Source organism: Daktulosphaira vitifoliae, unplaced genomic scaffold (genome assembly GCF_025091365.1).
Source record: "Daktulosphaira vitifoliae isolate Bord-2020 unplaced genomic scaffold, ASM2509136v1 Scaffold_2, whole genome shotgun sequence".
Taxonomy (NCBI): domain Eukaryota; kingdom Metazoa; phylum Arthropoda; class Insecta; order Hemiptera; family Phylloxeridae; genus Daktulosphaira; species Daktulosphaira vitifoliae.
The window spans coordinates 26,101,197-26,116,090 of record NW_026099573.1 but is presented as its reverse complement, the minus strand read 5'-3'; the positions used below and the strand labels follow the sequence as shown (position 1 = coordinate 26,116,090).

The 14,894-nt window shown below is 31.3% G+C and overlaps 1 protein-coding gene across 1 annotated transcript; it reads left to right on the top strand.

The window, feature by feature from the left end:
• The first annotated feature begins 249 nt into the window (after positions 1–249).
• Positions 250–14,849, top strand: LOC126900005 (bicaudal D-related protein homolog). Its single transcript, XM_050675342.1, has 8 exons — positions 250–1,562; positions 5,790–6,005; positions 6,076–6,192; positions 7,476–7,622; positions 8,351–8,626; positions 9,039–9,248; positions 9,518–9,781; positions 14,134–14,849. The coding sequence occupies exons 1-8, from the start codon at positions 1,137–1,139 to the stop codon at positions 14,452–14,454; spliced, it is 1,977 nt and encodes a 658-aa protein (XP_050531299.1). The 5' UTR covers positions 250–1,136; the 3' UTR covers positions 14,455–14,849.
• Positions 14,850–14,894: the final 45 nt, after the last annotated feature.

The window sequence follows — 14,894 nt, the reverse complement described above, 5'->3', positions numbered from 1 at the left end:
TAAAAAATCGTAACAAGAGTTACTTGATACCGTCTTAAATTGGGCAACACCCTGTACAGTTATGAAAAGCGCCCCAGAAAGACCATGTTAATGAATAATGAGTCACGCACAGTTCAGGTGATTTATGTTATCTAATGTGACTCAGCTGCGACCTACTCAACTTCAACCGGTTTACAATTATTTTATGACGGCGTCGATGTTGTTAACTTAGCGTTGCTCTATAGGTGTGCTCGGCCCGTGTGCGAATATTGTAATTTTTTTTTTGCCCGATCACATCCGCGAACGTAGGCCGCCGGTGTATCATATCACAACGTTCTTTTTTTTGCCAACGTCTAGAGAAACGTTGAAAAAAAAAACACTGTAACAAACAAAAATCATTATCTCTCGGGAGCGGTACGTTCGTGGGCTGTCCGCATTGGATTTCTAGAGTTTTCCAAAAAGTGTGCTGTAACACAAACACAGCGCATTGTCATGACCACCGCGACGGTTCTGGTTACAACACGAGGCCGCAAAGTCGTTATACGCCAGTACGCCGTGTATGGCGTGCTAGTCTATCCTTGGAACCGTCGCGTTTTCCTAGACGTTTTTCATTTCTTTCCACCTATTTCCTTCTGTTTCGACTCCCCCCATCATTCTCCGATACCCCCCTCGACGGCCATCGGCACCGTAACCTCCCACGCGAGAAAAATTCTATTACAATAACGGCCGTTACGCGTAACGCTATTTGAGTGTTTAGTGTAGTGTGTTCGTCCGTCGTGCTCGGTTGGCCGTCGGCACCCGTTCGGTCAAACAGTACAACTGTCGATCACGTGTGTTTATATACTAGTGTTGTTGTTATTATTATTATTTATCTGTCGTCTTGGATTATTTTTTTGTGAAACAAGTTTTATTTTTTTTTAAACAAAATTTTATTTTATATTTTTCTCTATTGATACTATCGTTATTAATTTTCGTGTTTTATTTCACATTAGTCTTCACGACGTCGGCCCCGAGCAATTATTATGCTAACGTCTGTTGTTCGTTCGGCGAAAACAGCTGCTGCATTACTTTATTGTTCTTGGACACCCGACGACGATTTCGGGTGAAATAAATATTTACTAGTTAGTTGTTATTTGCCATTATACATCGTCGTAGAAATGGCCGCCATTGTTGTGCAACAACAGCGGCAGCGTCAACAGCAGCAAATGGAAGTGTGTGCTCAAAACTCGCCAGGCTGTTCGGACGGCGAACAGTGTGGTGACACAGGTGAAAACCTGCACCTGATAAAGCGCAAAAGAAGCGTCGCCAAGGGGCTCGGAGTGGATCAGCCCGTGTGCCCGATCGTGACGGAAGACTCGGCCAACAACAACAAGTCACTGTACACCGACTTGGACGAGTACGTTTACGACGCCCAATGCCGGCGCAGTCTGGAACCCGAACCGCAGGACGTATACGCCGAGCTGAGGCAGAGGGAGCGCGATTTGCGTTTGGCCGCCGAGCTGGGAAAAGCTCTGCTGGAGAAAAACGACGAGTTGTCCAAGCGTAACGAACGGTTGGCCGAAGAGTTCAGTGAAAAACTCGAGGTAAGCAAAAATTATCCGATTTGTTGTTATTTTTGCTTTCTTGTTACACTCAGAATCATGGTCGTAGTATACATGTATATTACTGCGTGTTATTCGACACGCTCTCTCCACCGCTCAGGTCTTATCTGAGTACTTTAAACGGCGGCAGCACCAAATACCAACAGCTGCTGCTGTCGAGGCTGCGTTCGCGCGCTAAACCCGTGACCGCGTCGCCGGTATGTAATAATTACTATAATCGTTTTCTAGGACAAACCGCGACAACGTCGTATATATATATATATATACACACACATATGTATACACATAAGTGTACACAATTGTACGGGTTAATAGTGACAAAAAAATATCGAATCCTTCCTCTTGAGCTGTTTATTATGGTAGTTGCTAAGTGATCCACGGCCGTAGGGCGTGCACTAATCGATACGGTTCACCGCGCGCAACGGCCGTATTGGTTTATGTGGAACTATGCAAAGAGCGTAGACAAAAACATTACTAGGAAATAGTTATTGTTCTTGTTTTGTTATTATTCGTGTAATTACAATCCTTGTCCGAAACGGACAGTGCGTACGCGGCAAATCTCCGGTCGTGTTTCGCGAAGATACTAGTAATTACTCGACATTTTACATGATTACCGCCGAGCACTGTGTAAGACAATGGTCTTTGTTTGGCCAGGCGATAACCTCCTCGATCATATCTCATAACCGGCACCGTAACGCCATCGGTAAACAGCCGCGCTGTTATGTGTATCATTAAACTGTCATTACTATTGTGTGCAGCCGCTTTGTGGATACCATAAGAAAGCACGATCCGGCAACGAGGCGATCACGACTACCGTTCCGAGCAGTTGTTACGACAGAGTCCAAACGACAAAGAGTCACCTATATTTTTTGGCGTCCGTAGCGCCAGTTTGCTGTGACAATGATCGGGTTTAGTGGGCGGGAGAGCAAAGTGAAAGCGTCCGTGGACACAATAAAACGCAAATTTTCGCTATCATCCGGTATAAAAAAAAAACCGTCTGCCGGGCCACGCGAATTATGGCCATTGTTTTTCAGCAATGCATCACATGGTCAGTGCTGGTCGATAAACCCGTGCACGGTGTCGGCTGGTTGCACAACAACCCTAAATTGGATTGGCCCAATGGCCGATCAAGGTCGTGCGTCGCGTGCAATATGAAAAAAAAGCCGCGGCTAAGTGTATAAGAAAATGTCAAGTGTAACGAAGTCGTGTTTCGTAACCCTATGTGTGCAGTATTATAATGGCGGGCAAGCGTAAGGGGTACCCTTTCACGTTTTTTAACCATAAATAATAATAGTCCAAGTAACAGCAGCAACGGTGGCAGGAGTAATAGCCTCGTGGTTGGCTGACCTTGACTGAACGCTAATCAAAAACGAAACCCATTCAAATTCATAATTACGTATTATTACTATAATATTACAACAAACGTGTTCTCCGACTGACACTATTACTTTGTACGTATCAATGTTAAAAAACACTATGTTGTGTTGCGATGAGTACGAGAGAAAGTCGACTCATTCCGCCCGAATCTGTCGGATGTTATTAAATATCATTTAACGACCCGGCCAGTGTCTTTTTTTTTAGCGAATAATTCTTTTGGATATTTGCGTTTCTGTTAGGTTGTACTCGGAATCGATAGATTTGCTTGCGATCTCGACGATTCAGAGTTATTGTTATTGTTTGAAATCTTATCCACGTCGATCGAACAGCGTGAAAACTGTTTTCTATTGATCAAATAAAATGTTTAGTTTAACTATTATTTTATTTTTTTAGCGGTAAATGTTTATTTGAATTTCGTGCGTCTAAACGATTGCGATTAGAAAAAACGTGCAATTCAACCGTTTTTAGTATCAGAATAATAAAAATTAGATTTTTGATGTACTAATAATGTGACATTATTTACAATACGGCGTGATTATTGCTTGGCATCGATTGAAACCTTAAAAGTTGTTCAGTTTTTCTTTATTTATTTGAAACTTTAGTCATTGTCAAAAACTCCATACTAGAATCATATGTCGCTCTAAAATTATGAATATTTTCGTGATACCAAAATGAAATTTTAGTCTATCTTGCAGATTTTTTGAAATAATCAAGCTTATAAAATGATGGTTTTCAATAGGAACGGACTAATGCCCCGGAAGTCCGGGTGGGTTAATTTTTAGAAGATCCTTTAATGAATTTAAGGCCTTATTTTTATTTTGCTAATCAGCTCAATAATAAGTTGACCTATGTATGGTTTGATTTTCTTTAATTAATAATATGAAAACATAACATTTAACAGTTTTTAATCTTTGCCATATGGCTACATCAAGGTATGATAAAGCGATTTTTCAAGACCCGGACGGCGATCGCCATCTACTCTTCATGACAGTCTATAACTTATTTCCACTATAAGTAGTTTTTTGCATACCTCCAATTAAATATTCGATTTTTTATTTTCATACTAACAGTTGCACTATTATGATTAGTACGCTTAAGTAAAATTCAAAAATAGACTAACATATTTACTGTCGCAGAAGAAAATGTTGCTGAAGTTTTAACTAGCATTAAATACTATCATAATTAATTGACATTCATAAAATTATTCCAAAGGATTTATATGTTAGACTTCAACCCAGTAGTTAGTAAGAGTGACCTAAAAATTTATCAATGGGGTTTATTCTATATAATCACGATGCCAATTGATTATAATAACTACAAGGTTATAAATCTTAGTATAAACATACTTGTATACCCCAGTAGGCATCCTTGAAAGTTTGATGAAACAAAACCAAACATTTAATTCTTGAAACAGTATAAAAAGATACTTAATAAGAAATTTCAAGTTCATAATCATCTAAGACATAATGAATATTTATCTATGTTAATTAGAGCATTGCAAGTTGAATATTTTTAGTGTCATAACGAAAGACTCGAAGTAATTTTGTAATTATTGTCATTCGGTTATATGGAAAACTCTGCAATGCATTTTATTAGTTTTTAATATACTTCGAGTACTTATTAGGTTTCCAGTGAATAAAATACGCAATCATTTTACCTATGAATATTTTATATATTAGCTTATAATATTCCTAAATCATAAAAGTAGTATGTCCCAAACTATAAAGCTTTTTTATTAAAAATTTTCATAAATGTATTAAAATTAGTGTACAGAAGATTTTTTTATATAAATTTAATGGGTAACATAATCACGAACGTGTTATGTTTTATTATGATAAATCCGAAAAATAATATCCAATAGGATATAGTTTTTTTTATTTCAATACCAAAACACAAAAATAAATAGAGTATGACATTTTGTTATATGGTCTGATGTTCGTTTGAGTACTTTATTTTTTTCACGAAACAACTAAATTTATTCAAATTAGGTAACAACATTTTCTACCTTTTTGAGCTGTTGTATTTTTTTATAATTAATAAAGCATTCTGAGTGCTAGAAAGTATGCAATCGCATAAATTCTATACTGATATAATGTGACAGCAACTTATTAAATAATAACATTTTTTAGTGTACTTATTTTGTTTACTGAATTACGACAGAATTAAATGATATTCTTTTATCTTCAATCTTAAATTCATATTGTTTTTTAATTGCCAAACTGTACCATAAAATGAACAATCATACTTTAAGATCATTCCATTAATATTTTGGCACAAATTACATAACTAGTTTAATGATTATTATTATTATTATATCTTTCAATTTAGTGTTGTATAAGAAGTTAAAAAGCACGATTAATTTTATTCTATTTATATATCTACACAGTATATCTGTATATCTTAGTCTATAATTAACTTTCCAACTTCATTCTTTTTTACTGTTTGCTTTGAAAATTGATGTAATGTTTTTAGTTTCAATTCCAGTTCATCAATAATTGTAAAAGATTTATTTACATTTCAAACGAAATTACTGGGTATTAAGGAACTTTAAGGTACCACTATAATATTATGCAAAGTAATAGCTAATGTATTTAATTGTTTCCGGACTGACTAATTCTCACAAGAGAAAGCATTTGCTAAAAAGGTCCCACGAAACTCAGATTTTATTAAGTTATTGTCTACCTAAGATAAGTACACGATAATTTCATCACGCGTTACACTTTTCATGGGAAAACCCAGTCTATAGATACTTGAAGTATGTGACTTACGGATGCATCAGTTTATACGTACAGCCATCCATTGTCTTAATTCATAAGCTTTTGTTTGTTTCAGGAAATAGAACAAGATAGACATTCACTAAAAAGGCGGTTAGTCAATGCTCAAACCGAATCTGACGCCAAACTATTGGAACTGCAAGCTGACGTTAGAGACTTACAAGCAGCAGTATCTCAAAGAGAACGACAGCTCAGACAGACTGAAAAAGAAAAGGCTCGTTTGGTTTCCGAGCTGACAGAACAGAACCATCGCCTTCAAACCCAAATCAAAGAGGTTTGTTTTTTATTATTTTCTTAATTTTAATTTGGATGTTTTTTTATCTCGTATATTTTACACATAATAGCTATCTAAAACTGAACACGATCTTCAAGCTCAATGTCGACAACTGCAAGATCAATGTTCCCAGAGAAAATGGTCACTACACGACCATCAGTCAAGTCTAGATGTACTCCGAGAAGAGGTTAGTATGTTTATCCAACAATTAAAAACAAAGTCGAAAAATTAAGCCTTGATTATGAATTTCGAGTAAAATGTTGGTACATCTAATTTTATGCGTAAAAAAATGTGTCCATGTATGAGGTATTAGTATCCATTGGTTTTATAACCACAGTATTTTGTGGTCATAATTTTTGTGCCCGAAATAGTTTTAAATACAATTATATTGTTTTTAACCAAAAAAATAATAAGTGAAATTAGTTTTTAAACTTGATCTATTTTTGAATTACATAATATATTGAAAGTAGTACAGGAGATAATATATCAACTATAGAATTATGTAGGTCATTAATTGTATTCAAACATAATAATCAAGTTCACTTAGTAGTTTTATTTTTAATAGTTACTTAATAAACTATTTTCTAAAATGTACTCTAACATCTCATATAAATATATAAATGTAAAAATAAATGCAATAATTATGATAATAGTAATTTTAATTTTTACAATTAAATAATTGAATAAAAATTTACCTAAAATTTGGATTCTAACTTTTTTAATATTCAATCATTAAGTGATTTACCCTCTATTGCTTTGGTGGTTCTTACAAACTCTAAAAACTATATGTAAATAGTAATACTCGAATTAGTATTACACATGAATTTCCCATTTCCACACTTTTCACTACTCCAATATAATCTACGTTTCTCTGTAATCTGTGAAAGCATTAAATGTTTAATTTACATTAACCGGTTTGTTTTATTTAAGCTAATCATAAATATCTTTAGCATTTTAAGAATTAATTTTAAATTATCTCATACGTTTGAAAAATTAGTATAAATAATAAGAAAAATATAAAGTAATCATTTTGTTAATGTTTCATTCGCATATTTTAAACGTAATTGTGGGAATTCTTAAAATATTATTGTTTTATTTAATACAATAATATGAACACCTATGTGAGAATTAAACAAAAAAAAGATATTCGTGTATGATGGACGCTATGATTTTTTTTTCACTGTCGAAAATATATTCACAAATATATAATGTATTTTACGGACAAAATGACGCGGTAATAGCGTCAAAAAACCCATAAAATGTATACTTTCGCATTACCAATCACTATTAGCAGTAATCCCAAGGTCAAATTGTTAAATTTCTTATATAAAATAAAAAACAATTTAATAGCCGAATTTGTCACACTCGGCTTAATTTGTGTAGCTCAAAATAATTCGTTATACACCTTGCTATAAACATATATTTTTTAATATTTAAAATACATTTTACGCAATGTATTTATTTGTTTAGATACAATTTACTGCAGAGAAAAAACAAGAACTAGAAAGAAGAGTACATGCAATACAAGCTGATCGAGATCAAATAGCTGTAGCTTTGGAAGAAGCCTTGGACAGAGTTCGATCAGTAGAACGCGAGTGTCGTGAATATGAAATCAAGGTAATTTTATAAAAAAGGAATTGTAGGAAATGAAATCATTTTCATCTACTTTGATATCAGTGAAATTTGACTGATTGAGGTTGTTGGTTTAATGAATTATAAACTTAAATATATATTAGACAAAATGATTTTTTGTGTACTTTGAAATGTTTTATATTTCTAAAATATCTTATAAAAATCTCTATTTAAATTAAAAAAACACAAGTCACATCGTTTTCGCAACAAACTGATTAAAAACAAATCTTATTACATAAACTGGTCTTTAATTATAAACAATTCTTCTACTTTATATATTTCTCAACCTTATCAGATATCTTAGACGCTTACATCACATTATAGAATACTACAGTAATTTTTGTGGAGAATTTTGCGATTTACATTTTTTTTTCGTCATGACAACGCAAAAATTGACTACTCAATTCTTAGTCATTTTATTATAAAACACCTGCAGCTAAATTGAAAGTAAGATTTATTTTTTACTTTCAAAGAATGTAATCTAAATGCTTACAATGCTGGCAATATGAGCTATTCTTAAAAATCATGTTATTTTATTCGATGACGTGCAACGTTTTACTTGTCTCCTTTTTGTAATGTAATCGGCAATACATAGTGCCGTCAATTGTTTTAAGAACTCCTTAAATTGACTTTGTAAAGAAGGACAACTAACAAAGATTAACCTATAGGTTATCTGACTATCATACGTTAACTACTTTAATTTAATTTTTTAGCATCATTCACTCAGAAAGCAACTTGACGAATTACATAGGGCCAACTGTGTGTTATCGTCGAAGCTACATGACGCTAAAAAATGTCAAAACGGAGGCGATTCACTGGTGGGACCTTTGTCGTTGCAAATGGAAATGGACCAGGCCGAAGGTCGAGTCACTGCAGCCCCAGTGATTTCCTCCGAACAAAGTCCTTCCCATGAAGAGTCTGTCACGGGACAGCTGTTACGTCTATGCGGACAATTGGAAATAACCGGTGAAAACGCGGACAACGATGAGGTACGAGTAATGCTATAAAAAAGCAATAACAATAAAATAATAGCAGTAATGGAAAAATATATATAATGTTTTTCACCGCGTTCGCTTATGTAAGACATTCCATTGGTATTATAACATTCCCTTCGTGATTTTTCCATCCGTCATAATGAAATTACCCTCATAATACTTTTGCTGACACGCGACCTACTTAGTATTTCCCTCCCTTTCAGCGTGTTTCGTCATCGTTCCCTTTACTCTCTAATAACAATGACTTTGAGTCGGTTCGATCAGTCAAAGGGATTAGGTATACCTAATACAATAAATTAAGTACATCATTGGATACAATAATGTAATATATATACTGGCGTCTGTCGGTATCATTAATAACTGTATTAATGTCAAATAAAATGGTTTTTTTGTTTGTTTTCAACAGCAACGGCAATCGTTGAAAGAAGCAGTGCGTCGATTGAATAAGGCGTTAGGCGTTGGTGGTTACAATGTTTCCAATCAGTCGACAGAAGAAGAAACCGCTGTGGATTTAAATAGGACCAGAGAAGAGGCGGATCGGTTGCGGGATAAACTTAATTTGGTCCAAACGGAATTGAGGGGCCGTAACGAGCACATCAACCAGTTGACCTCCGAGGTAAGTACATTCGATCATTCCAATGACTAATAATAGTGACGCCGAACTTGAAAATCTCAGAGTGTGAAGGTGAAAACTATAAAAAAAAAAAACATTTAGACGTGGTAAATCAGCCAAAACTGAGATAAAGCAATTGTATTAAAAAAAAAATTAACGATAAAGAATAATGACAAAAAATTTTTATTTATATTAGTTAATCAGGAAGTAAATATAGGAAAATAATAATTTAACATAGAAGAAACATTGTTTTCAAACTTTTTTTTTTTTAGCTTTCTGTGAGGGATACCGAATTACAAACTGCCAGAGAAGAAAGAGATTTCGCTCTTAAGGATAAACAGGCAGTTTTAGAGAACAACAAGGTTGAAGACATAGTCAAGGCAGCTTGGGAAGCCAGAGACGGTGCCGTGGCTAGAAAAAATGCCGCCCAAGTTCAGTTGGCTAGAACACGTATAGACGTATTGCAGGCCAATGGTCAACTGATGGAAGCTATACGGCAGAAAGTCGAGCTCAGTCAGCAGTTGGAACAATGGCAGGTGTGTTCTGAATATTACAATAATACAATATAACTTAACAATGTTAAACATTATAACGGTAAAGCGTGGATCTGTAACACCAGTCAAGGAGTTATACATAGGCAACTTAATAAACATAATTCATTCTACTGCAAATATTGTATTCATATTGTCTGTAATTAAAAAACATAAATGTTTGATACTATAATAATGCAATTCTATTAAAATATTAAATTTTTGTTTCAAAGACAACTGTACTTATTACAAAACTTAAGTTTTCCGTCAGTGAAGGAAATCCCCCAAAAATTACGATTTTTAAAGTTAGTAAAATTGACATTTTTTTACTTGAAACTTTAACTTTAAAACTATGAATGAATGAAAACAACTTTTTTATGAATGCCTAAAGGTAATTTCCCCTTTTATTAGATATATTTTTTTGGAAAAAAAAAAACATTTTTTGAATCTGAGGAATTCAAAAGAGCATCCTTTGTATAAAGTGTTAACCTTTTTAATTTAACTTTTGAATGTATTCCGAAAATACTCAGATCTTCAACCATATGTTAAATTAAAGCTCATAATACATACTATAAGTTAAAAATTAAAATATGTCCCGACGAATTGTCTTATATATGTAAATTTAAGTGTTAATAATAATAAGCTTTTAATATCAATCCAATATACTACTAGTATATTAAAAGGAAGGGCGCAGCCCTTTCAAAAAACAAATGTTCTAGCTAATTTTATGATAAATTACAATTTTATAACTGAAATAATAATTAATTAACGAAGGTCATAATAATAATCGAATTAAGAAAGTTAACTTTCTCTTCTTATTTTGATAAATTGATATTAACAATATTGATATACGTTTACTATAGAGAAATATGAAACTACTTTACGACTTTTTATAGGTTTTCCATAAATATTACAACACTAAATAATTGAATATTAATATCATATCAATTTATATTAGATTTAATTGCTTTTATAAATATTTATTCTTATATTATACTTAAAAATCATAAAAATGGTAATCAGGATATTACTAAGAAATAGAAGTTAATGTTGATTTTGGAATAATCTAACAATTTCTTCTAAAAATTAAATACAGATTTTCATAAAATCGTTTTTTGAAACAGTGATTAAAATCACTGTCAGATAACATCTATACGTGTCCCGATTATATTTTTATTCTTCTTGCTGTTTTTTATTTTATCTAATATTCGTAATATTTAAATAATTTGTTTTTTTTTTTCAATTATTTCAACTTTACAATATATTGTTGTTGTAATGAAGGATTTTTTTAATTTCATATACTCCATTAATTTTGAATGATTAATTTTTATAAATAAGCAGTGCAATCCAAGTTGATTAGCTCCATTAATTTAATGTCTGTATAAAGTAGCTCGCTCGAGGGCACAATAAAGGTCAACCCCCTACCTTCCAGTTATGGAAATTGATGTATTACTTCCAATTATTATTCGACGTCATTGATTATTATTAGATATACTTAAATTATTGTCTTACTAATATTTAGTAAGACAGCGATTTTAATTATTAAGATTGCAATACAAAAATATTGGCAACGATTAGTGATGTAACAAAAGAATGATATATTTAAACGCTAATAACAGTAGAATTTTGATTCGATTTCGGATTTTTCCACCATCCTCGTAGCATGTAGATTACAGTGATATATGATTGAAACAGAAAACATATCATTTTCATAGAGCAAAGTGGTGCGAAAAATTCAGACAACGCAGTCCTGAGTGCCGAGCATAAAAGAAAAGCTCATAACTCAATCAAAAACCATTGGACATTAACGAATTTTTCAGAATATCTTTAAAATGTCTCTAGGTAAACCAAGTAATAATTTCAGGTTTTAATTTGACAGAAATTGACAACAATGAGCGTTTTTGCAAAAATTTTTAAGCGCTCACGGAGTACTAAAAAAATCGCCCAGCTCTTTCATTTAAAATTTTTTTTTGAAAATCGGACATTGTAAAATATTGTTTTTCAGCATTGGCTAATTTTTAAATGTTTTATTATATAATAAAACAATTTTTGTTTAGGGAGTCAGTATGTGTTTAGCGTTAATTTTTTTGTAATTTTTATTATAGCTTTTCGAGTTATACATATTTTTGATTATAAATAATATTAGTCACAAGTGATCAATACTTACTATAAAACGAAAGAATATTGTCATAAAAATTTTTTCGATAGCGGGAACATTCTTGAGAATATTTTTCTTTGGGTTATTACAAAAGAATAAATTATTAAAAAATGTATGGAATTTTTTAAGAACATTTAATTAAGATTTAATATTTTTCGAAGTAATGAATATTTATGATGAAAATATAATCTTTTACATAATTCATTAAAAAATTATCTAAAAAACAATTAAATTAAAAATTGATGTATTATTTTTTTAATTTTAATATTATTAATTTTTTTCATTTCTATGACTTCTTAATGTTTAGGCATTATTTAGATTTAAAATTTTTCTACATTTTTATGGCTTCTTATTGCTGTTGCACTTTTTAGGTTTCTTAGTTTTTTACATTTATATGGCTTCTAAATTTTTTGCATTTATATGGTTTCTTAATATTATTGCATTTTTATGGCTTCTCAATTTTTTGCATTTATATGGCTTCTTAATTTTTTGCATTTATATGGTTTCTTAATTTTTTGCATTTATATGGTTTCTTAATATTATTGCATTTTTATGGCTTCTCAATTTTTTGCATTTATATGGCTTCTTAATTTTTTGAATTTATATGGTTTCTTAATATTATTGCATTTTTATGGCTTCTCAATTTTTGCATTTATATGGCTTCTTAATTTTTTGCATTTAAATGGTTTCTTAATATTATTACATTTCTATGGTTTCTCAATTTTTTACATTTTTATGGCTTCTCAATTTTTGCATTTATATGGCTTCTTAATATTATTGAATTTCTATGACTTCTTGATGCTATTGCATTTCTAAGGCTTCTCAGTGTTATTGCATTTTTATGGTCTCTCAAATTTATGCATTTCTGTGGTTTCTTGACATTTGAATTTTTATAGTTTCTTAATTTTTTGCATTTATATAGTTTCTTAATGTTATTGAATTTCTAAAGTTTCTTAATGTTATTGTATATTATGGCTTTCAAATTTTTTTTATATTTCTATGGTTTCCAAATATTATAGCCAATGATACACAAAAATCTTTGTTGATCATTAGTGTAGATCCAATGAAAAAATTCTTAGAATTTCTAATACTCTTAGTAAAAAATATTCTATATAATCACTATACATTTATAATTGGTTGATATTTATTCGTAATAGATTATATTTTTAACTTTGTTTGAGCAAATTATTTTAACCTCAATCGATAAATTTGGAAGAGACCAAGTTTATACTTGTCGGCCAATTCAAGACCATTTTAAAATAATTTAAAATATAATAAAAACATGTTAAAAAGAATATTCTTGACCATTGAGCTTATTGTCATAAACATACTCGAAAAATATTAATACCATAATTTTACTTCACTAAATTTTTATAATAAAAGTACTACTTTTGTTATAAAGAATTTCAAACACTAATATTATTAACTACACGTAGGTTTTTTTAAATTTATATTGTCGTAAACAGTGTTCCTTAGCTTGTGCTGAAGTAAAAGTATATTCAAGTCATACAAGTTACATGCAATTAAATCAGATGAAAATTGGACACTTTTAAAACAAAAATTAAGATTTTTTCAGAGTTTTCTTTATTCGTGAATCATTTCTACATAATTCATCAGATAATGTTAACATTTTTTTACATTTAGCTTATAAATTTTGTTGACCATAAAGTTTATTTATAACTTTTAGGTGTTGAATTTTATTTAAGTAATTTTTTAAGTTATAATATAATACTTTGTTGCATTTATTATGATCAAATCCCTAAAATAATTAATTTTTTTAAATAGCTAGTGTATTAACCTTCCGGTGGGCGCGTAATCGAAACCCACACGAGTAAGCGCGTAGCAGCACTTAGTGNAGATTGGATGAGTTCAAAATCAGATTTTATTTCAATAGATACAGATTTTTTTAATTTCTACATAGATGTTTTATAGTGTTTTTTTATATTGAAATATAAACTGATGAGTGTAGTTACGATTTTAGTTAGTTTTAAAAAAAATGTTGATCGATACGCTAGGCATTATGTTAATTTCAAGTATCTTTAGTAGTTAAATACAGTATCTAATTAAATAATATGTATTTTTTGTGTGGGGCCTAGAACTCTCTTTTACTGGTACTACATACTACAAATAATTATTTTAATTGAATAAATTAATAATTTAATTAATTTAATACATATTAATATGTTCTGTGAACTTGTAGATGGACATGCAAGCATTGTTAGATGATCAAATGAGACGAAAATTGCTCGGGATTCAACATTCAAACTGCCCTAATGGAGGGAGTGGTCAATCGATGGGTAGTCAACAGCAAGACTATTGTATGAGCTATTCGTCCATTGACTTCTTGGGCAACGGCGATCACGACGGTAATGGAGCTGAAAATAAAAGAACGTCCTCAACATCTCTGAGGTCGTTGAGTTCCTTCGCTGGTTGGGGTAGTGGCGGAGATGGCAACAGCAGCGGTAGAAGACTTTTCGCCGGGCTATTCCAACCATCATCCTCCACCAACTCTACCAGATGACGATGGCGATAATCATATTTCTATAGTTACCTATAGCTTTTTGCTTTTTTATATCAAATTCTGATATTAGAGAATATTTTATTGACGTTAGTGATCATGAACAAATTTTTTTTGTAATGCACATCATGTTTATTAGTAAATAGCACTTAGTCTATATATTTTTATACTTTAATTATATTTTAACATGTATGTATTGATTAATTACCACGTTAAAGTATATAAAGTTGTATATTTTTGTTCTATTAATTAAACGTTGAATTTGTCAATATCCAGTCATACGATTTATCAAACGTTATCTAAGTACTATAAAACTATTTTTTTCAAAATATATTAACTATATTTTATTTTATATTTAAAGGAAATATTTTATTGTACATTAAATTTGTACGTTTTATGACAGCAACATTTAGTTTATAGTTGACTAACAGTCATCATTTGTG

What these genes read in the sequence shown, in the direction of transcription:
- LOC126900005 (XM_050675342.1), top strand. Translation starts at nt 1,137, where the DNA reads ATGGCCGCCATTGTTGTGCAACAACAGCGGCAGCGTCAACAGCAGCAA. An exon ending in AGTTCAGTGAAAAACTCGAG is followed by an intron (nt 1,563 to 5,789) that starts GTAAGCAAAAAT and finishes TGTTTGTTTCAG; the next exon opens with GAAATAGAACAAGATAGACA. An exon ending in GTCGTGAATATGAAATCAAG is followed by an intron (nt 7,623 to 8,350) that starts GTAATTTTATAA and finishes TTAATTTTTTAG; the next exon opens with CATCATTCACTCAGAAAGCA.